At 38.1% G+C, this 24203-nt stretch overlaps 1 protein-coding gene across 3 annotated transcripts in view; it reads right to left on the minus strand.

Moving 5' to 3' along the window:
• Positions 1–24203, minus strand: part of LOC120634126 (actin-binding LIM protein 2) — a 164354-nt gene that overhangs the window by 10629 nt on the left and 129522 nt on the right. For all 3 annotated transcript variants that reach the window (XM_039904521.1, XM_039904519.1, XM_039904520.1), the window contains exons 5-13: positions 20508–20728; positions 19300–19470; positions 18196–18267; positions 16930–17113; positions 15503–15630; positions 13853–13964; positions 6307–6455; positions 5437–5516; positions 4759–4901 (exon numbers count right to left, since the gene is read on the minus strand). In XM_039904521.1, the coding sequence (XP_039760455.1) occupies positions 4759–4901; positions 5437–5516; positions 6307–6455; positions 13853–13964; positions 15503–15630; positions 16930–17113; positions 18196–18267; positions 19300–19470; positions 20508–20728 (1260 nt within the window). The remainder of the gene's footprint in view (positions 1–4758; positions 4902–5436; positions 5517–6306; positions 6456–13852; positions 13965–15502; positions 15631–16929; positions 17114–18195; positions 18268–19299; positions 19471–20507; positions 20729–24203) is intronic.

A 24203-nucleotide genomic window follows, 5' to 3' on the forward strand; every position in this document is an offset into this window, starting at 1 on the left:
TTCCTTGGACACTCGTATTTTAGTGACAGAACCTGACCAGACCTAAAGCGCCAAAATGGCGACAATCAATTTGAGATGTATATTTAGTAACTGCAGCCAGTGGTAATAAAACAGGTAGTAACATTTTGTAGTAACATCGACTTGCTTGCAATTCGACTATGACAAGATATGATATGGGTATTATACCAATCTGTCCAATCAATGGTTCAAAAATATTTTTGGGTGTCCTAAAAACTTTGGTAATTTCACTTCAGCTGAGTTGCAAGCTAAGTGACGGTATGTCTCTTCCCTCTTTAAGCCTGACATACTAAAATTGCAGGAAAATCGCAAACAGTCAACGTGTATACGAGAAAACTGCAGTAATGAGGTTGAATTCTTTGCCAAAGTGCGTACTAATTACGTTTGTGATTTCTCTTTAACAAGGTCCACGAATTAATATTTCTAATATTAGCTTTATCAGAGATTTTCTAACACGTCCATCGTATGTGCTTTGAGAACATTATAGTATTATTCCTCTCAATTTTATAACATGTTACTTAGAATAGTCCATCAGTATTTGATCAGTACTAGGCAACGTTGTTCATATATCCGAGTGCCTTAAAATATCTGCCATAGACAAATGTTTCCGCGTGAGAGCTGAGAGATTTAGTGTCTTCTCTTTCTCTCTCTTTGTTATGGTACTCACTGTTTTTTTTAGTATTAATATTTTTTATTTATTTTCGGTTACAATTACTACATTAAGTTACAACAAATTTAGTAATTCATTCAAAAATATTCACAAGCGACCAGAATGGCGTACAGCCCGATGTTCACTAACGTCAGGTATGCGAGCTCACTCATCTAACCATAGACACGTTGCCATAATCCAAGATAAAAGATGACATATCTTTGGATTTAAACATTTGAGTTAAAAGGGTGAAACCTCCTTTAATCTGCTCACAATTCAGCAAATGATATTTGAATTAACTAGTGAACCTTGTTTAAATTCTTTAAACTGACAACACCACATTTATCTTGATAGCGAAAATACATCTTTTTCTATCGAAATAATATGATTTATTATTGAGCATGCTAACCGGTGAGATATTATTACACCTGAGTTACAGGAGTCAAAAATGAAGATCAACCAAGACTCATTTTTGAAGCCAAATTTGAAATTATTTTGGGGCACAGTACTGTCTAGAGGTAATAACATCTCACCGAAGCTAAAATATGCTAAAAATAGATTAAATGTATGTACTTAAATATAAATTATGCTTGTATAATATGTTATATGTATATTATGTAAAAAGTGTATATTAAAATATATTTCATCACAAAATTACTTATTATAAATGTATATATATATTTATTATATAATCCTATTTTGTCTCCAGTTTGTTTGTATAAGACTCTTCATGCCCAAAATTAATAACGTATCTACAATGTAAGATAAAATCAATTTTCTTATACCTATACAACACAAGCGTGACTTGACTGATAGGCTGACTCACAAACTAACTAATACACTGATTGACAGACAAATACTCTCAGACAGACGACCTGATTGAGAGATTGAATGAAAGAATGCTAGACAGGCAAATATTTTCTCAGACTGGTTGAATGGCAGGCTGACTGACTGACCGGCTGAATGAAAAAGTGAGTTACTGACAACGCACAGCCTAAAACGTTATACGTTAACATCGTATTCATTAAAGAGTACAAGAGTAAGTTTAATTTCATATTAAAATATTAAGAGAGGATTTTTTTTTAAATCCATTATAAGTAATTGTCCATCAATCTAAGATAGATAAATGTTGAGATAGAACTCTGGGGTTTAAATATACCTGAATAATAAATTAAAACTTTATGTTATTAATTTCGGGATGAATTTGACAGTTAAAGTATTGCTATCCTTTTCACAATGTTCCCTGTTGAAAAGGATAAAACTAATTTAAGACCACTTTCAAGATCACTTTCATTGAGTTCAGAGTTTTGTCTGTCTTTTATTATAAGTATAAGCACATGCAGTTTATAATATAATTTCGATAAGATGCAAACGTTTTCATACCGAAATATCTTCTTAAAACAATAGTGCAAAGTTCATTTTACAACGATGCAAAAATTTAAAGACTTCTAATTTATAATAATATGACTAGTTTACGCATAACTATATAAGAAGCTTTAAGCTTAGCACACACTATGCAATGCAAGTACACCGCCAAAATTAATAAAAAAAACAAAAGGAAGATGTACATTTTATCGGACGGATAAGGTATATGCAATTTTTCTCCCGATGGCGATCAGTAACCTCAATACAAAATTTGCGATTAGTTTACAATCGCCACTGTCAAGTCATGCATTTTTATAGTCGACCGATGGAAACTAGGCTGAAAAATTACACAATACAGTATCTGAAATATTGGGCTACTATTCACACGAACAGTTAAAGATTTTAAAAATTCCACGAGGTAACCAACAGTCGTTTAAAAAATATGCCAATGTAAAATTGAACAGTAATTAGTAAATTACAAATAAAATAAGTTTTGAAAAAAAATTATAGTACTTTCGGCGTGCAAAGCTTACAGAAGCACATCGATATATCGACAGTCGATAATGTTGTGGAAGGATGTAGGATCGGCTCACCTCGCGTCGGTACGGAACGTTCGACGGGCGTTTAGTGTAACAGCGTATTCACTTCAAAGACACCACACTTTGGTATAGTTTTATTTAAGCATCTTCATATGTACCAACTTGCAACTCCAACTTATCGACTTTTTCACAAATCAGTTGGCTTACCATCGGTTAAAGCAGAATTACATAAACAATTTTTTTTGTATGACAAACCTTGACGTCTCTAATTTGAGGATTATAATTCTGCAACAAAGACAGATAATACTGCTTCAAACGGTGGTTGCGCCCTGTAGTGTGTGTTGGATGTTTAGACTACGCGATTTTTCTCCCGACCTAATAGTGTTTGAAAAATCGGTTTCTTACTTATTGGGACATTTGAAGATAGTTTTGACTAATTTGCAATTTCAGAGATTATTTTCAATTAATAAACATGTTTTATATTTATTTTAGCCATTTTGGTATTGATAATAAATAATTTATTTATAATCGGAACAATGTAATGAACTGAAACGATAGAACAAAGCCTAGACTAAATATTACATTAAAAAAATATTATATACGCGATACATAAATCAAGACCGCATTGTTTTTCAAAATTAAACAACCAATGAAAAAAATTACACCTTTACTTCATTGGATTCATTTATCCGAGTTTTTAACGAAAACTACTTTTTCAATACCGATTTAATTTGGAATGTTACGAAAGAGATTTTCGTTTACACTTCCCAGTAAAAATATAAGATGCAATTTTTTTATTGTTACGAGTACATTGGAAAATAGAGTGATTCGGATTTATGATGTCTATTAAATTACGTACGAAATGATGGAACGATGGGTTATGAGGCAAAGAAAAAAATGCTCGTTTTACAATAAAGCTTTAAAGGTATTCAGATTACTTGTAAAGGTTTGGGGATAACTCACCATCGTTCAAATGGTACGTAAATACTGGAATATTAAGTTTTAACATTAGTTTAAGCTCTGTCCTTAACATTGCGAAACATTTAATAGCATTTATACAATAATACAATTTCTTAACTTTAAGGCTTCATTAAAACGATCGTTAATGTAGCCTTAACCTAAGATTACTCCAACATGGTGAAAATAATGTTAGTCATAAAGTGATTTAGTGTAAAAGTGTATAAGATGTTTAGTGTATTAAGTGTTACAGTATAGTATAATATAGTAGATGAGTTGTGTAATGTGTGGAATTTCAATGTACGGTTGTTTCATTTTATAATAAAATAAAATAAAAAATACACCGGTTTAAGGTTTTAAGTATAATATGCTTTCTGAGTCCAAGGCCGTGGCGCCGTCAATTCCCATGACTGGAAAATGCTGTGATGAACATGAATGTTTTTCAGTGTCTGGGTGTTTATATGTATTTTATAAGTAATTATGTATAATATTTATAAATAAAATATTCATCAGTCATCTTAGTACTCGTAATACAAGCTACGCTTACTTTGGGGCTAGATGGCGATGTGTGTAAATTATTATTACTATAGTGACATATATAGTGTGTCTATTTTGTGACTTTGGAGTTTAGTGTTTTAGTGTCTAGAGTATTTATTGACGTATATTTTAATGGGTTATGTGGCCCCATTTAGTGAAGGTAAACTACCCGCTTGGTGTATAGGTTTAGTGTATGAAGGGTTTTGGTCCAAAAAATTATATAAGGTATGATGTGTTTCTTTATATAAGTCGCGGAGTTGGTAGTTTTTTGATTACCTTAGTTAATTTAGTGTATAAAGTGTATGTTGCGGTTTTGTGGAGGTTTATGTGGGAAACGTGGTATTATATCGTGTTTAGTGTATGTTTGTGAGGTGGGTCGAGGTGATAACCATGTAGTGGGTAATAGTGAGCTAGTGTCTGCGTATGCGGATTTAAGTCACAAGTATTGTAACTTAGTACGCGCTTGGTTATGCTGGTCAAATGCGTTTAGTGTATGAAGTGTTTTGGTGTAAAAAGTGATTTATGTATCAAGTGTTTCTTTATATATGGAATGGAGTGTCGTTTATATATTTATGGTATGAGTTTATTGAATTATGAAAGTGTATTATGTTTTGTGTATTAGTTTATGTCACTGTGCTTTGGTGGTAGTTTATGTGGCAAACTAGTGTACAGTGTACTGTGGTGCAAACATACCGTTGTAGGAGGGCACGTGGTGATGCCTAGCTGGTAGTGGGGCGGAGTCGAGTGCTCGCGGATGGTCGAGCGAGCGAGAAGGCGAAGCGCCAACTGGTGATGAGTATCGTAACCTTCCCGCCTCGCGGGATGCGCTCGGTGTCCTGCAAATACAATCATCGTCATCAACATCAGTAGTTCAAAACGCTGGTTTAGAGCGGATTGATTGACTTCACACGCCTCTGCAAACATTATGGAGAAACCGCGGACATGCATGCAGAATTGTTTTGAGTATCGAAGAACTTCAAAGTAAAATGAACTTTAGATCACACGATTTAAAGTCGCAAATTCTATGCAACCAATGTTTACCAAACAAAATTTAACCTATTACATATGTGTGGACTAATTTGAGTCATAAAACCACGTTCCATTAAACTCATTAATTATTAAACTCTTTATTTGTACACCACTATGAAGGAAAATAAAAAAAACAATAGATACACAAAGACAGAAGTAGAATACAAAAGGCGGCCTTATCGCTTAGTAGCGATCTCTACCAGGTAACCTTTGGATTAGGACAAGATTAATGTTTAGCTACTGTAATATTTTTTTTAGATATGAAGAAATCCGATAAGAAATTCTGGTTATGTGCTTATTATGTGCACATAATCGTGAAAAAGAAAATTCCATTTTACATACCTGCTAGCATTTCTAGGATCTAAATTCTGTTTCTTCCATTGCTGAAGTTTCTCGCGTTCTTTCACTTCTTTCAAAAATACCTGAAAAAAAAAACAATTTCTTATTATTATGTATTGTTCGTAATATTTTTTATAGTCAATTTCACCGCAAAGGTGCGTTATACTTATTTGTATATTTTTGTACCTTTAGATTGTTCTTTATAGAGGAATTGTTATGTTTCAAATTATTTGTGTGTTGTGTTTTTTATACGTTCCTAGTTGCCTCAAGCAAATAAATAAATTACAAACGAGGTAGAAAAGGGGTCCATAGGATATCATCATCATCATTTCATCGATTTGACGTCCACAGCTCGACATAGGTCTTTTGGAGAAGTTCCAAAATCCACTATCCCGGGCCGCTTGTGTCTAGCGGCTCCCCACTCGTTTGATGTGTCGTCAACCAGTGCTGCATTTTCTAGTGCGGGTCACCATTCCAACCCCTTGGGACCCTAACGTCCAGCAGTCCTCCGCAGTGACGTGCACAGGGTTTTTGACCAGGGTATGCATAAATAAGGAAAATGCCATAAAATGGAAACACCTTTCGCATTTATGATTTATACAAAAAATTAAGGGTAGGCAGAGCTTTTGCGCATGTATGAAGTGCACGCCACTGGTTCTCCGTGCTATGCGCCCCGCATATAGAGCTATGTCGGCAAGTCTAGCTCTTCTCCTCGATCCTGATTTGATCACGTAGAGATATCCGAGCATAGCTCTCTCCGTCGCCCGCCGAGTGACTCTGAGCCTTCTTATGAGGCTTATACTCAGCGACCACGTTTCTGATCCGTAAGTGGACTTTTGTCCCCATGGGATATAATGAAGGAAAAAATAAAACCTGCGCGATGCCGGTCTCTATTTTCGATAGCTCCTGTTCCTCTCGGCGCAGCTTGGGGTCGACGTCGCCGTTGAGCCCGTTGACGCGCTCTCCCTCCTCGTCGCTGTCGGGCACGCCCTTGTACGTGTCGGACCAGCGCCGACGACGCTCTGCCGACCGACAAGCATTCAGGTTAATCTACATTCCAATCATGATTATTGTTAACCTAAAAACCGCCATTGCTGGGGCGGTTTCGGGGCAAACCACGGGGGCATCCAGTGCCAGATCAAGCAAGCGCGGGGCCCGTATCAAATTCTTTGAAAGAGCACTTGATCTGCTATGGGTTCTTAAGTATAAAGTGGTATAAATACAATTGAATACTCAATACGTATCTTAAACACAATAGGTATTTGCTATCTATAGATTACAATTTTGTGGGTAATTAATAGTGTAGTAAATTACTATAGGTGATGTCTGCGTGTGCGTTTGCGTGTCAGTCCGTCTGTCAGTCAGATGGCAGAGATGAGTGGTATTAAATATGCGGGACCCTCTTTCGCGCGGGGCCATAGCAATTGCTACTCTTGCTACGGGGTTATCAAAATCATTTGGGACCATAGTATTGCATAATCTACAGATATAATAAATTCATACCCAAGCTTTTTTATCATTAATGTAATCCTCATCATTAATATTATAATAGAATTGCTCTAATTTCATTGCTAAATATTAGTTCGACTGTGAGATGGTGATAACAAAAAAACCGTGCGTTTGCAATCCAAGCTTTAGTTTTAAGTTGACGAATGTAGTTATCACCATCGACTAACATTAATGGTGATAAAAATAGTAATTAAACTAAGACAATAAACACATCGCTATCGAGCCCCAAAGTAATCGAAGCTTGTGTTATGGGTACTAAGATGACTGATGAACATTTTTATGAATAATATACATAAATACTTATAAAATACAGATAAACAAACATCCAGACACTGAAAAACGTTCATGTTCATCACACCAAAACTTTTCAGTTGTGGGAATCGAACCCACGGAATTGGACTCAGAAAGCTGGGTCGCTGCCCACTGCGCCAATCGGCCGTCGAACTTGGTCACATGTTATATGTATGAACGCTTGAAAGTGCCTGTGATAAGGTACATATGGGCGCAAATCGCCACCTGTCGGCAATAATTGGCGACTATTGATATTTACGTTTTAGTTTATCGTTAAAGTGAATATTTTATTATAAAAATATCTGAAATATATCAGATTTAAATTCAAATAGTTATTTGTAAACATGAAACCGCTACTTATTAGGGCCTGATATTTAATAGACACTGTTTTGACTGTTTGAATGTTTTAAAGATGTTTGATGTTCCATTTATTGTTAAACTACTTTATTTACTGTGAAAATGTTCAAATTAATATCTTATAGAATTAATATCATTATTCTGTATCAAACTTTATTATTTTATGCAATAAGTCTTTCTTTAATTCATTTTAAATCTGGCCTGCAGCGCCATCTTTAGACTGACTAATGTTTGTTGCAATTAAATGAACAAATCTCTGTATTATATAAATGATTAATCATTTTAAGTCATTTAAATTGATTAAACATTTATTATAAATATTAAGGAATATTTTAAGGATTATTTTGCAGTACCTAATTTTATTTGTTTGTTTCAAAAGAAGTTGTATTTACTATATCCGTTTTAGCCATTGTAAGGAAACTATAAAAGCGTTTAATTTATGTAAATCGGCTCTGTTCTATACTAGCAATTGTGCGAAAATAAACTACGTGATATCTTGTGAGCTATTTTATTATAATGGACACCGAGCGTGAAAACCCTGGCGTATCGCCGACAGCAGCGGTGGGATCACAGCCCCAAAACTCTTCAGGGCCTCCAGATGGTACAACTTTCAGTATGGAACAAGTGATGGGTCTCCTAACCTCCATAACAAGAACTGCTGCGACAAGCGCTGCGAGAGCGACGTTATCTACAGAGACTGCACCTTTACGGCGGCACCATGACTTTTATCTACCGCCGTTCAACCCTGATGAGAGATCGCATGACATCAGGGACTGGTGTGCTAATGTGGACGAAACCATTACGAAGTTAAATATTTCGCCCCATGAAGCTCGAATGAAGGCCATCTTACAATTGAGAGGACGAGCAAAGACCTGGGCCGACACCTGGTCACTGCATTCAACCACGTGGGAACAAGTGAAGGAAGAGCTAACTCATACGTTTGGCAATGAGTTCCGGTACGCGGATGACGTGCAGAAATGGCGCAGCTACACTTCAGACCATGCGAGCAGCTACGCTGAATATGCTACAACGGCTTGGACTCTCTTCAGGAGGGTTCGACCAGAAGCTACCGACGCCGACGTAGTGGATGCACTGATCACAGGTATTTATCCTGAATTTATTCGTTCTGAGTTGTTGAGAAATACCCCCAATTCACTTCCCAAATTAGTATCGATACTAAAAACATTTCGAAAGCGTAAAATTGAAAATAGAGAGAGTAAATATAATGACGTTAAAAAACCACGTGTCGCGGCACCTTCAAAGGATCAAGTCATATGTTTTAATTGCAATAAGCCGGGTCATTTCTCACGAGACTGCAAAAATCCATCTAAAAATAACCCTGTTTTGTCACAATCAAATAATAATTCTAATTCCCGTGGTAGTTTTAATAACGCTAAGGTTATTGAGTGTGAATACTGTCATCGTAAGGGCCACTTAGAGAAAAATTGTTACCGCCGTCAAAATGACGAACGTAATGCCCCAAATAAAACAATTAATTATTGTTCATCTATTAAACGTGCCACTTTTAATGTAATTATTGGAAACACAAATTATAACTGTCTTTTCGATACTGGAGCTGATTGTTCATTAATTCGGGAGAAAATAGCTGGCTCCGTTGCTGGAAAACGTAAGCAAGTTGACGTGAAGTTTATCGGTATTGGGGGTCAAACAATTATTTCAAAACAAAGCATTAAAACTATAGTTCAAATTGATAATGTTCGCTTAGAGCTCGAGTTTTATGTAGTAGGTGATAATGAAACTCAATTTGACATTCTAATAGGTTTTAATCTTCTAAATATACCCGGCCTTAGCGTTACCCTTAGCGAGGACAGTATATCAATTAATCGCGAGTTCTTTATCAATGAATGTTTAAATTTAACATCTTCTTTTGAATTAGATACCGACCTTACTAACGATACACAAATTAAAGAAATCTATCGTATTATCAATGAGTTCAAGGATAATTTCACATCTGGAAATCGCGTCTCACAGGTAACCACCGGGGAGCTAAAAATTAGATTAAAAAATCCCGATAAGATCGTGCAACGCCGACCATATCGTTTGTCCCCTTTAGAACGTGAGAAGGTCAGAGATATTATTAAAGACCTAAAAGAAAATGGCATAATAAGAGATAGCTCGTCTCCGTTCAGCAGCCCTATATTATTAGTTAAGAAAAAGGACGGTACGGACCGACTTTGCGTTGATTTCAGAGAGTTAAATTCAAATACCGTTAGAGACAATTATCCTTTACCCCTTATAGCGGACCAAATTGATAGATTAGGCAAAGCTCGATATTATAGTTGTTTAGACATGGCCTCTGGTTTCCACGGTATTCCTATAGCGGAAGAATCTATCGAGAAAACTGCATTTGTAACCCCGGATGGACAGTTTGAATATCTTCGAATGCCATTCGGTCTATGTAATGCTCCGTCTGTATACCAACGCGCCATAAATGCCGCCTTAGGTGATTATAGAGATAATATTGCTTTAGTTTATGTTGACGATATTCTGGTTGTATCTGAATCCGTGCAACAGGGTTTGATAAATTTGAATCTCATTTTGACTAGATTAACTCAGGCTGGATTTTCTCTAAATATTGCCAAATGTTCTTTTCTTAAAACTAAAATTGAATATCTTGGTAACATTATTGAAAATGGCACTGTTAGGCCAAGCCCAAGGAAAGTTCAGGCTCTTACTGACTCTTCAACGCCTAAAAATATAAAAGAAGTAAGGCAATTTAACGGCTTAGCAGGTTATTTTCGAAAATTTGTACCCAATTTCTCTAAAATCATGGCACCTCTATACAACCTAACTAAAGCAAATGTTTCTTTTAATTGGACTGACCGACATGAAATTGCTCGACGAGAAATAATTAACATACTCACATCTTCCCCAGTTTTAACTATATTTGATCCAAATTTGCCAACTGAGCTACATACAGATGCCAGTTCAATTGGTTATGGCGCCGTTCTGATTCAGAGACAAGATAGGAATCCTTTAGTAGTAGCTTATTTTAGTATGAGAACTTCAGATACAGAGAGTAAATACCACTCCTACGAACTAGAGACTCTTGCAGTGGTAAAGGCTATTAAACATTTTCGCCATTTCCTTCATGGCCGGTCATTTAAACTAGTCACAGACTGCAATTCATTAAAAGCTTCGAGTCACAAACGAGACCTAACCCCCAGAGTGCATAGATGGTGGGCCTTCTTGCAAAATTTTCAATTTGAAATTGAATACCGTAAGGGCGATAAACTTGCTCATGCTGATTTTTTTAGTCGTAATCCAATTAAAAATTCTAATGGACGTCAATTAAAGCGCTGTTTAGAATTTAATAAATCAAGACCCCTAATTTGGTCCATTAATACCACTACACTTGATCATAACTGGCTCCTTGTAGAACAAAAACGCGATTCAACTCTATCTAGTATTGTAGAGCAATTGAAAGGTGATTCGATTCCCAAGAATATCGCAGATACTTACGTTATACTTCAGGATAAATTACTGAGACGTAAAGTACAGATTAATAACAAGACACATAAGTTAATTATAGTTCCACGTAATTATAGATGGAATCTTATATCCCATTATCATGATAATCTTCAACATTTCGGTTGGGAAAAGATCCTTGAAAAATTGCGAGAGCAGTACTGGTTCCCTAATATGACCAGATTAATCAGAAAATTTGTAGAAAATTGCGTCATGTGTAGAGTTAGAAAAGGAGTATCTGGTGCTAGACAGGTTACTTTACATCCCGTTGACAAAATAGCTGTTCCTTTCCATACCGTTCATGCAGATATAACTGGAAGAATGAACGGAAAACGTAGTGAACCTGAATATGCTTTTGTATTTATTGACGGCTTTACTAAATATGTCCATATGATTTACACAAATGATCGTACTAGTGAAACTGCAATCAAATGTTTTCAAAATCTGATTACAATATTTGGCTCTCCATCGCGATTAATTACTGACCAAGATAAAAGTATGACTTCAACAGAGTTTAAAAACTTCTGTCAACGATATGGGATTCAACACCACGTAGTAGCAAAGGGAGCTAGTAGGGCCAATGGTCAGGTTGAACGATTAATGAAAGTTATAAAGGATAACATGTCTGTTATAGAACTGAGTAGGCCATGGCACACAGCTTTACAAGAATTACAATTAGCTATTAACTGCACAGTATCAAAAAGTACAGGTAAAAGTCCCATGGAATTATTATTAGGAAAAAGATGTTACCCACCTGCCATTAAAATATTGCAAATTGACGATGACATACTAACAGACAACTTAGAGGAAGTTAGATCGATTGCTAAAAAACGGATGGACGAGCGGTCCCTTAGCGATAAAACTCGTTTTGATAAAGGTAAAGCTACAATCCGTCCATTTAAAGTCGGTGACTTCGTCTTAATGCGGCGCCATGAACGACACACTACTAAGTTAGGCTCAAAATTTGAAGGTCCGATGGAAATTTTAGAAATATTACCAAATGATCGATATAGGCTTAGGCATGTTAACCTTCGTGGTTGTTCAGAAAAGATTGCAAGTCACGATGCCTTACGTCCCGCTCCCATAGCTCAATCAGACCCTTTCAATGATTCTGACAACTCAGACGAATTGACCGTATGGGCGGAGGAATCAGTGGAGACCGAGGGTGCGTCCACTTCCTTTTCGGACAAAGTTAGTTCTACATGATAACATACGAGTGAATTGATATGGTTTATAATTTAATTTTGTAATTATTAATGTGTTAATAATTGATATGATTTAAGATTGTAATTATTAATGAGTTTGCGTGAAACTTATTTTTCCTATCCAATATCCTTCCTTAAACGCTGGCTGGCCACCATGCGTATCCTTTTAAACCTGGTCTTGTTGGCTAGATCCCAGGATGGGTGATGCCTTGTGTGTTGGCTAGATCCCAGGATGGGTGATGCCTTGTGTATTGGCTAGATCCCAGGATGGGTGATGCCTTGTGTGTTGGCTAGATCCCAGGATGGGTGATGCCTTGTGTGTTGGCTAGATCCCAGGATGGGTGATGCCTTGTGTGTTGGCTAGATCCCATGATGGGTGATGCCTTGTGTGTTGGCTAGATCTCAGTATGGGTGAGGCCTTTGAAATTATGTCATAAAACAGCGCAAGGGACGCGCTGGAGTCAGTATGGCCGTATGGGCGCAAATCGCCACCTGTCGGCAATAATTGGCGACTATTGATATTTACGTTTTAGTTTATCGTTAAAGTGAATATTTTATTATAAAAATATCTGAAATATATCAGATTTAAATTCAAATAGTTATTTGTAAACATGAAACCGCTACTTATTAGGGCCTGATATTTAATAGACACTGTTTTGACTGTTTGAATGTTTTAAAGATGTTTGATGTTCCATTTATTGTTAAACTACTTTATTTACTGTGAAAATGTTCAAATTCATATCTTATAGAATTAATATCATTATTCTGTATCAAACTTTATTATTTTATGCAATAAGTCTTTCTTTAATTCATTTTAAATCTGGCCTGCAGCGCCATCTTTAGACTGACTAATGTTTGTTGCAATTAAATGAACAAATCTCTGTATTATATAAATGATTAATCATTTTAAGTCATTTAAATTGATTAAACATTTATTATAAATATTAAGGAATATTTTAAGGATTATTTTGCAGTACCTAATTTTATTTGTTTGTTTCAAAAGAAGTTGTATTTACTATATCCGTTTTAGCCATTGTAAGGAAACTATAAAAGCGTTTAATTTATGTAAATCGGCTCTGTTCTATACTAGCAATTGTGCGAAAATAAACTACGTGATATCTTGTGAGTTATTTTATTATAATGGACACCGAGCGTGAAAACCCTGGCGTATCGCCGACATACACATGCATAAAACATTTTTGACAGGCCGAAGCCGTTACGATATTAGGCTTCCATACCACTGCTACAGCTAGCATGTAACTTGTACAATCTGGCTAAGTTTTTTGTGGGCTCATCAAAATCATCTTCTTAGACCAGGGCGCGTTTGGAACCTGGAAAATGTTTGTGTAATGAGCGTGAATGTTTTTCAGTGTCTGGGTGTTTATATGTATATTCTAACTATTTACGTATATTATTCATAAAAATATTCATCAGTCATCTTAGTACCCATAAACACAAGCTAAGCTTACTTTCGGGGCTAGATGGTGATGTGGGTATTGTGGTAGTTTATTTTTATTTTATTTTTTTACATGAATAAAACTCTTTTTAATTTGAATTTAAATACATACCGGGGTCGGTGTAGGGGTAGGGCGGCGCGGGGAAGTCGTCCCGCTCAATCTTGGGCTTGGTGCCGGGCGGGGGCTTGTAGGCCGACGGGTAGTGGGACAGCTCGATGGGTTCCTGCGCATTGCACACTCGCTTATCAATCTACAAGCACTCTATTTAAAAAAAAAAAACGTGCACTTATGTACACGCATTAGAAGTTATACTTCTATGGCGTAACGAGATAAAAACCTTTTCAAAAATTTTATCTTTCGCCTTATTCTTCGTTTGTAGAAAAAATTACACGGAGACAAGTTTTATTATAAAGCATTATCTAGTTAAATAAAGTTTATTTTAATATCACAAAAAAAAAAGATTACATAATTAAAGAAATGGACATAATTAAATTTGGAATACTAATAGACACTCAGTGGAGGGTAGTAGAGGGTATGCACAGGGTACATAATGAGTTATATTAATCCAGTACGAGTTATAAAAACTTAAGGGTAGCCTTTTTTAGCTCGAACAGCCTATTCTTAAGTTAAAATACTTAACTCTTACTAGAGAATTTTATCATTTTATATAATCTGCATACCCTGTGCATACCCTCTATGTACGCAGTGGCGTACACTGGGTTTCTTACCAAGGTATGCATACAGATTTAGTGCACGCCACTGTAGACACATAGATTGGTACGGTGAGAAATATTTTTATTGTGCATTATTTTTGGATAGAAGCAGGCGTTACTTTGCGGAAATCCATGATATATTATCAAAATTAAGCTTAATTTGCTATACTGCGCGAAAAGCAGGAGAATCTGTGTGGTGTAATTTATAATTTCTTCAATCCTTATACTACACACCAAACAGATCTTCGGCAATACCCTCTACGCACGTTTCACTCCGAAACCGGAGCATCCTCAGGAGATGTTGACTTTACAATGAATAATTGTTAACAATTATTGGAGTATAAGGATTGAAGGAATTATAAATTACACCACACAGATTCTCCTGCTTTTCGCGGAGTTTAGCAAATTAAGCTTAATTTTGATAATATGCATTATTTTTGATAAAAAAATAATTATAATAAGCTTAATTTTCATTTATATCATTTGCAGAATTCTACAAAAGTAACGCCCGCTTCTATCCAGTATTAATAATAATATAGTAATATAATATACTACGACAATACACACATCGCCATCTAGCCCCAAAGTAAGCGTAGCTTGTGTTATGGGTACTAAGATGACTGATGAATATTTTCTAATATATAAATAATATATTTAAACACTTATAATATACATATAAACACCCAGACACTGAAAAACATTCCTGTTCATTACACAAACATTTTCCAGTCGTGGGAATCGAACCCACGGCCTTTGACTCAGAAAGCAGGTTCGCTGCCCACTGCGCTTATCGGCCGTCAGTATTCCGCAGCCATTCGTTATCCTGTCATGCGACCTAGCTGATTCATGGATACTCTTTACAGTCCGATTGAGGTCGAACCGAGCCGAGGTCCGAGTCCTCGCAGGAGGCACCCTCGGGTCAACGTCTCCCACCTTCCCCCCGGTGTCGTCGAGCCTCGGGGCTCTTCTCATGGCGAGGTCTCACGCTCCCCCGGGTGATGATCGGCAAGTGTCAATCCGGACAATGGATAGTCTCGCGTGGTCTGACCTCGTTGTTCATCCGCGGCGACTTGGGGCGGGGCGTCTCGGAGCGGATGGAGTCCACCAGCGCGCGCATGCCCGGCCGGGACGACGCCTTGCTGCCCGCGCGGGAACTGGCCCGCGTGCTGGCCGACGCTGGGGACAAACCGACAACTTGTTACCAGAGCTTGATTTATATGTATCACTAGCAGTGGCGTGCACTTCATGCATGCACAAAAGCACTGCATACCCTACAATTTTTGTATAACTCATAAACAGTGGCGTGCACAGGGTCTTCGGCCAGGGTATGCATAAAGCACATATATAGCGTAAAATAGAAATATTCCCCTCCAATACGAGCTATATAAAATAATTTGGGTATGCAGTGCTTTTGTGCATGTAGGAAATGCACGCCACTGCTCATAAAGGGGCAGGATTTTATGCCATTTTCCTTCCTTATGCATACCCTGGTGAAAAACTCTGTGCACGCCACTGATAACTAGCGTATCCAGCCCGCTTCGCCGGGCTAGATTTTGCTTTATTTTATTTAAACAATAAACTTACATCATTAAATTTTTAATTTAAGTCTCATAATAGATTAAATCATTTATTTCTCTCCGTATTCATTCTCTTCTATTCTCTTCTCGAGCGGGTGAAGATCATTATCTACACCCATGTACACCCAACAATAGAATATCATCATAGTAAATAAAGGCTGTATTTGACAGTTTGACAGTTCAAAAATAGAAGTGCTCCGATCGTCACCAAACTTTACAGGATTACTCGCCAGGTCAATCCGGAGATTCCCTGAAAGTTCCATTGAAATCGGTCCAGCCGATTCGGAGCCTATACGGAACCCGCACACTTTCTCTTTTATATATATAGATAGATGTATGAGTGTAGGTTATTTCCGCCGACCCATGCACTTACCTTTCTAGAATAATATTTTTTCATTTGTACGGACGTTTGGACGGGCAGCCTAAGACTTTTCTGTAAGCTACGTTAGTTAGTATAAAAACTACAAGAGAATCAGCGATTCTGAAATCTGCCGCCTCTAGACCGCGGTCTTTACGGCTTATTCATAAATCCAGGACTGTGGGTCCTGGGGTGGGTCTATAAAAATGTATCAAAGAACATATTCTCAAACGTGATTGGAAATTTAAGCAATATTTTGTCAACCTTCTTTGTGATAAATAGAAATTGCTATACTGGCCAAACACATGCATGCCGCGGCAGTTGGCAACAGTTTCATGAAAATCCTCAACATATATGTTATGGTCGCTAGCCAAATAAATTACATAGTAAACACATATCTATCGTGTAATTAAATAATAGAAAAAACTTTGACTCCGAAACATGGAAACCAAAGAGGTAACATTTCAAAGGTTTCTTTTAAATTACAAAGGTCATTGATTTAGAAAGTTGTATGTATGTAATTGTATTGTATGCACTTACACGGGGGTCTGTGGAAGTGCGGCGAGGTGGGCGGGCGGTCATACGGCTGCACACAGCGACGCAGCGTGGTGGGCTCGCTCGCCAGGTACGAGTAGGTGGTGATGCGGTGCGGCGAGCATGTCTCGTCGCGGGAGTCGCGGTATTCGCGAAGCGTGAGGCCGGGTGACACCGCGCGGTAGCCATACTGCAACCGACCGACAACTTCCATAGGACTCTCCTTTACTAATATTTAATACTAATATTTAATAATTATGCAACTAATAGCTGCTGGCCGCGTTCTTCTTCCAAGTTTATTTCAGTTTTTTTACACATCCTGTGGGAACCTTCTGTGTGGCTTGGTTACGGCGTAGAGGAAGAACAAACAAATAAACAAACAAAAACACTTTCGCATGTATAATATTAGTATGGATTGCGTTATTAGGGCCATTAACAATGAATTATTTTTAGGTACAGGTATACAAGAGTTTACCTGCGACCAGGAAAATTAATTAATATACAACGTGTAAATGATAACCGAAATAATACTTCAGATGCTATAGAGGTACATTATTTACTGTCTTTGAGACTTATCTGTGAAACCGAAAACCTAATAGTTTTTGAGTAAACCATTGCCATAGTTTTTACAGAAATCAGATACAGCCCTAGCATTAATTGCAAAATTGAAATCCTGCGACTCCTGTTACTTTATTAGGTACGCGTTGCGTTGCCTAGGTACTATGCGTGTGACGGTCTTTTATCTTCAATAGGGTTGTCATAAGTAAACACTTTGAAAAATGAATGTTTTGAAAAAAATATACTTCTTTTGATATAATATTTTTACAGGGCGATTCCTAATAAAATATACTCATGCACCGTTCAACAGTATTTCTTAATTTCGATACACGTTGTATATTATCTCTACAAAGCCGTAAAACACTTTGATATTTGCCCTATAAAATTTCTGTTTTCCTGGTTTGATAATTCCACCTTATGAAATGAATAAAAAGCCCTTTGATGAAAGTCCTAGAAACGAAATAAACATGAGAGACAAAATGATAATAAATCCATTTTCTGTAAGATTAACCTTAACATGTTAGCATTAATACGCCATCATTTTCGGTCAAGTAAAATCACAAAAAAACTTCGAACTAAAAATAGATTTTATCTACATTGTATGATGGCCAAAAAACAATAGGATTTTATCTACATTGGTAAATATATAGTAACATAAAAATAAAAAATAAATAAGAAATAATAAAAAAAAAACTTGCGGCGCAAGACACGGACCTTCCTGGTCAAGCTACTGTAGGGGCTGCAGTACGAGCCGTTGACACTGGGCGTGCGAGAGCGCAGCGAGAACTGTCACATAGAACAATAACTAAAATAACCAAAAAAACATAAAAAAGAAGCTCAAAATAAATCATAAATACGTAATCAAAAGCATGAAAACACAACTAAATGATTCAAAAAGCAAGTGTCAAAACCTAAGATCGATTCCGGACCACAAAAAAATAAACAATCTATTGATGATGCTTTAGATTTTTTTTTATTCCACTACCAGTTAGCCCTTGACTGCAATCTCACACGGTGGTAAGTAATGATGCAGTCTAAGATTATCGGGCTTTTCTGATAGAAGTATCGATGGTCGATGTTTTCCTTCACCGTGATATCTTCATCACTTAAAACAAACATAACACAGAAAAGTTAGTGCGTGCTGGGATTCGAACTCGGCCCCCGCAAAGAAAGTCGAGCTGGATACCCACTGGGCTATCACCGTTTCCAATTCAATTCAAATTCAAAATTCATTAATTTTACGTAGGCCAAGTTTATATGCACTTTTCAAACGTCGAGTCAGTTTGTTTAGTGACTCTACGACCGGTTCGGAAGGCCATTCTACCGGCTCGTCAAGAAACTCAGGCGGTTGTTCTTTTTCACCATCATTTTACAGTTTAACAACCTTTTGATCTTGTGAGAGATTAGAGCGCTTTCAGTAGGAAAGAACACTATTAAAAAATTATAAAAAAAAAAAAAACAATGTGTCATCTCTTGTTTTAAACGTGTCTCATTGTAATATGGACCTTTGAAAGAGTAGATCGAAACTGCAACGTTTCCTACTAGATGACGCTACAGTCGCTATAAGACTGATGTGAAAGGCATATACTAATTTTCGGCATCGACGGTAGGAGAGCCGTAGCCTCATTGGAGAAAGCGCTCAGGCCGCGATTGCCCGAGAGTCGCAGGTTTAAATCCTGTCGGTTCCGAAAATTTTTATACGCATTTTAAATTTATAAAATTGATAATTCCTCCAAGTGTAGGTAAAAACACTATTAAAAAATAATAAAAAAAAATAAAGAGACTACATCATTGAGTTTTCCTTGCGCGCCCACGAACCTGTAGTTCAGAGGAGGCCCGCTCCAAGTCGAGCGGCGCGTGTGGCGCGGGCCCGCAGCGGGGATGCCAGATGGCGGCGCCCTGAAGGAACATCTCCTCGCCGTCGCCGAAGGGATCACCGCACTTGCTGCAGCGCGCACACGTTGGGTGGAAATGGTGGTTATCGCCGGCCTGCGGTTAACAAACACCACGATGGATTATGAAGACAATCCTATTACCAGTGGCGTGCATAAGGGGTCCCGTCCCCGTCCGTCATCATCCCGCTTAGTGCATACACTAGTGTATGCACTAAGCGGAAAGATGATATAAAATGAAAAATATCTCCAGTACGAGTTAAAAAAAAACTTGAAGATAGGCATTGAAAGAGTTATAAAAAGTTTACCCTCAAGCTTTAGTAGATCCAACTAAAGATTTTCTTTGTTTTACGAGTATATAATCTGCATACTCTGGGTATACCCTCTATGCACGCCACTGCCTATCACCGACCCGAATTATCATGCTCGTAGTTTGTGGCAATATCATACATGCATTTTACAAGACCATGAGCATAAGTGTAGAAACTGTTATTTATGTGCCTAATTATTTATTGGCCTTAAAATTTCTGAAGAAATTTTAAACGTTGATATATCGTACCTGTCATCATGTAATGTGTTAATTATTTTCATGTTGTACCAGTTTTCACATTATCCAACAAGATGGCGTCACATAGCTCCTGCATTGCGCTAGCGATGTACTTACAAAGAATGACCATATAAACAACTTTCAAAGATGACGGAAGCTATAGAAAGATCTTTCTCAGTACGTGCTCGGGGAGCGAGGTCCAGACATTGATATTTGGATGTTGTATACATGTTCATTATTTGCGAACACATTCTTAGCGCGATGCAGGATCTTCGTGGCGCCATCTAGTTGGAAAAGATGGAGACTGGCACAATGCTTTTTGGATCTAACATTTTTTTTGTAAAGCACATTGCACTAGCACTTGTAATTGCCGTGCATTTCAGTGCATATTATTGTGTGTGTGTGCTATATTTTGGAACGTGTCAAAGTAAAAGTCAAATGTTCCTTTATACAAATGGGCACATAGATGGCACTTTTGATGCGTTGATTACATATACGTGAAATGCGTAAAGTAGTGATGGCGATAACTAATATGTACTCGTATGTTGTTAGTGCTGTTGATGAACGAGCCCGCGATGTGCACTCACCTGTAGCACCTTCCCGGAGATGTACCGCTGGCAGTACGCGCAGCGCACGCCGTACAGGCGCTGGTAGTCGCGCTCGCAGTACGGCACGCCCGCGCGCCCCATGTACTCGCCCTGCAGCACGGCGCCGCACTCGCCGCACGCGAAGCAGCCCGTGTGCCACTGCCGCTCCAACGCCACCAGCGCCTGCCCCTCCGACAGCTCGTGTCCGCAGCCCGCGCACTCTGCCAGGACACCGCACGCTGGCGTTACGGAACGTGCGGCCGCTAGTCACCACTCCACGGACCAGCACGTGCCGCCACGTAGACACCGATAGGGGCATGGGTTTAATATTATAGCTGTCGTACCCCCTAACAGTGTAGCACGTTACCATCTTAGACTCAGTTGCGTGCATAGAGGGTATGCGCAGGGTATGCAGATGATATAAAATGAAAAAAATCTCCAGTACAAGTTAAGAAAAACTTAAGGATACGCTATGTTAGAGTTATAAACTAAACAGCCTACCCTTAAGTTTTTATTACTTGTACTGGACATTTTCTGATTATCCAGGGCTAGCACAGGCGTAAGACAAAAATTATATCCCCTGACAGGAGATATAATTAACGTGTCCACTTGCTTAAAGCACGGGAACATGGAATAGAAGTTTACCCCCGTTCAATTTCAATTTCGATTTATTCAGCCCAATACTTAATGTGACATTTAACATGAATCTAATTATATAATGTAACGTACACCCAGTGTGGGCGCAGCCATTTTTTATTCAATAATTTTAGCGGCCACAAGCGGTTGTGGCTCAGTGGGGTCAACAATGGAAACATTTGATATCAAGCAAGTCAACAAAAACCGCAGTCTATATCTGTGAGTCGAACAATCCCCAAATCCGTACTACTATTATAAATGCGAAAGAGTGTTTGTTTGTACTTCTTTTACACCCTAATTAAGCAACATACCAACTAGATTTTATTGAGTTAAACCTCGTTAAGTTTAAGAGTTTGGAGTTAGGTGAACGGCTTTTTATTTCAGGAAAGCAAAGGTATTAGAAAAAACGGTAATAATTAAATAAATAAATATACCTACTGTGAAAATACACACATCGCCATCTAGCCCCAAAGTAAGCCTAGCTTGTGTTATGGGTATATACCACGAGTGACTGAATTACGAAATAATATTGAAGGATGCATAAGTACTCGTATATTTCATAAGGAATGACCCTGTAAAAATATTAAATCAAAATAGCTTATTTATGACAACCCTGTTGATGACAAAAGACCGACACGCGCATAGTATCTACGCGACGCATACCTAATAAATTAATGGGAGTCACATTATTGTAATTTTGCATGTAATGTTGGGGCTGTGTCTGATTTCTTGTAGTAAAAACTATAGCAACGGTTTACTACAAAACTAATAGGTTTTCGTATTCACAGATAAGTCTCAACTAAACAACAAATGTTCCCCTTGAGCCTGTAAAGTACTATTTCAGTTTCCATTTACACGTTGTATACATTAACTTATACAGATAAACACCCAGAAATGTGGAGATTCGTAAAATAACCAGAGTAACCGACAGCTCAACGAGTCGCGAAGCTGAAGTAGCAATGGGCGGGGCACGTAATTCGAAGAAAGGATGGACGTTGGGGTTCCAAGGTGCTGGAATGGCAGCCCCGCACTGGTAAGCGCAGAGTCGGTCGACCCCCAACGATGTGGACAGACGATATTAAGCGCGTCGCAGGTGGCCGCTGGACGCGAGCAAAACCATGAAATTTGGAACTCCCTACAAAAGACCTATGTCCAGCAATGGACATCTATCGGTTGAAATGATGATGATGAAACACCCAGACATTGAAAAGCAGTCATTCATTGCACAACACAGTGTGATGTCTTATGGGATCTTATTTTGGGGCAAAGCTGCTGATATTGAAACCATATTCATATTGCAGAAAAGAGCTGTACGGTCAATATATAATCCGCTCCGCTTTAATCTCTCACAAGATAGAAAAATGAATGTTTAAATGTATAATGTGAATTGTTTTTGTTGGAAAAGAGCAACTGCTGAGTTTCTTGCCGGCTTCTTCTTGGTAGAATCTGCCTTCCGAACCGGTGGTAGAGTCACTACAAGCAGACAGACTTGACGTTTCAAAAGTGCTTATACGAGAATTAGGCCTACTTGAAACAAATGATTGAATTTTTGGCCATGGACTCAGAATGCAGCCCGTCAAGTAATGCGAGGCAAATAAATGCGGAAAAGAACGTGGGCAACAGCTAGTGTATCCAATAAAAGAAGCACTATAAAAATAAAATTGTATTAGCCGGCGAATGCCGGTGTAAGATTTCAATTGGGGATTTGGCTAGGGTTAAACCGCGCGGGTGGACACCTACTTGTTTTTGATTTCACACTCGATTGATTTTATTGCGCGAGGGACAACTGCCATGCCGGCCGTGTTGTTCTAATAAGGGTAAAATGTTACTGCAATAAAAAGTAACTCACAATTTTATATTAGAAGCAAAAATAAACTCGTTGTTCAGTTTACTAGGCTACATAAAATTGCTAATTCATTCGGGCGATCGTATATAATTTATAACAAATCACCGAATAAAACCTTTGAGTTGTCTCTCAATAAGTTCAAAGTTTATATAAAACGTAAGCTTATGAAAAATCCTATTATAATGTTAAGGATTACCTAAACGATAAAAAAGCTTGGGTGTGAATTTCTCTAACTTCATAGCTTAATATTAATATACTGTGAGATGGTGATAACAAAAATTATATAACTAGGCCGAGGGTAGAATAGAATGGAGGGCCCTAATTAATAAACAATTAACAACGCAACCAAAGTAACTGAATCCGGACACAACCTTCAGTAATGAAGAAACCGACAAAGAAGAAGATCAGCTGTAAAGTGAGGATAAAATTCAGCCAATCTCAGTTATGTCGTCCAACCAAATGTCGTCAAAACTATTAAACTGTTAAGAATGCAATGGGCAGGGCATGTGCGAGCTCTACATGCGCTGTACGAGGGAGGCACCGGTGCGTTCTTAGGAGATACCGGATCTCCCAATTATGTGCCGAGGATGGCCACCGAGGGGGTTTTAGTGGGTAAAAATCCCACATAACCCGATCTTCCCTGAGGTCGGGTATCTTTGAAGAATTCCCCCGATAACAAAAAAAAAATGGCATGTGCAACGCATGGAAGACACGAGATCCCCAAAGACGTTGATGGAGGGCACATTGGAGGGGCGTAGAGGCCGAAGACGCCCTAGGGATTGGTGGAGTGATAGAGTTGAGAGGGATATGAGGGTTTTGGGAGTTCAGGGCTGGAAAGAACAGCTTCTGACCGTCTCAAATAGAGAAATATGCTTGACCAAGCCGAGGCCCGCCCAGGGCTGTGGAGCTTTCACTACATGAGTCTCCCTACTGCCCGAGGGGGGGGGGGGGGGGGGGGTGTCAAGCTGTCCTGACCCCCTTCTTCTTAGCGTAATAACCCTGGCAAACGGTTGGAGCGGTTGATAGACGTCTGGGAAGTATACAACGGGTTCCCTGGACGTCATAATCATAATCATTTATTGCAAAATACACGTCAATAAGGTTTTACATATTGGTTTAAGGTACAGTGTATTGCCAGTAGATACAACCGCCCAAATAATTGATGTCAAAAGAATATAATAATAACACTTAGATTAATAAATTGTCACATTAAT

The sequence above is a fragment of the Pararge aegeria genome, chromosome 23 (assembly GCF_905163445.1).
Source record: "Pararge aegeria chromosome 23, ilParAegt1.1, whole genome shotgun sequence".
In the NCBI taxonomy this organism is placed as follows: domain Eukaryota; kingdom Metazoa; phylum Arthropoda; class Insecta; order Lepidoptera; family Nymphalidae; genus Pararge; species Pararge aegeria.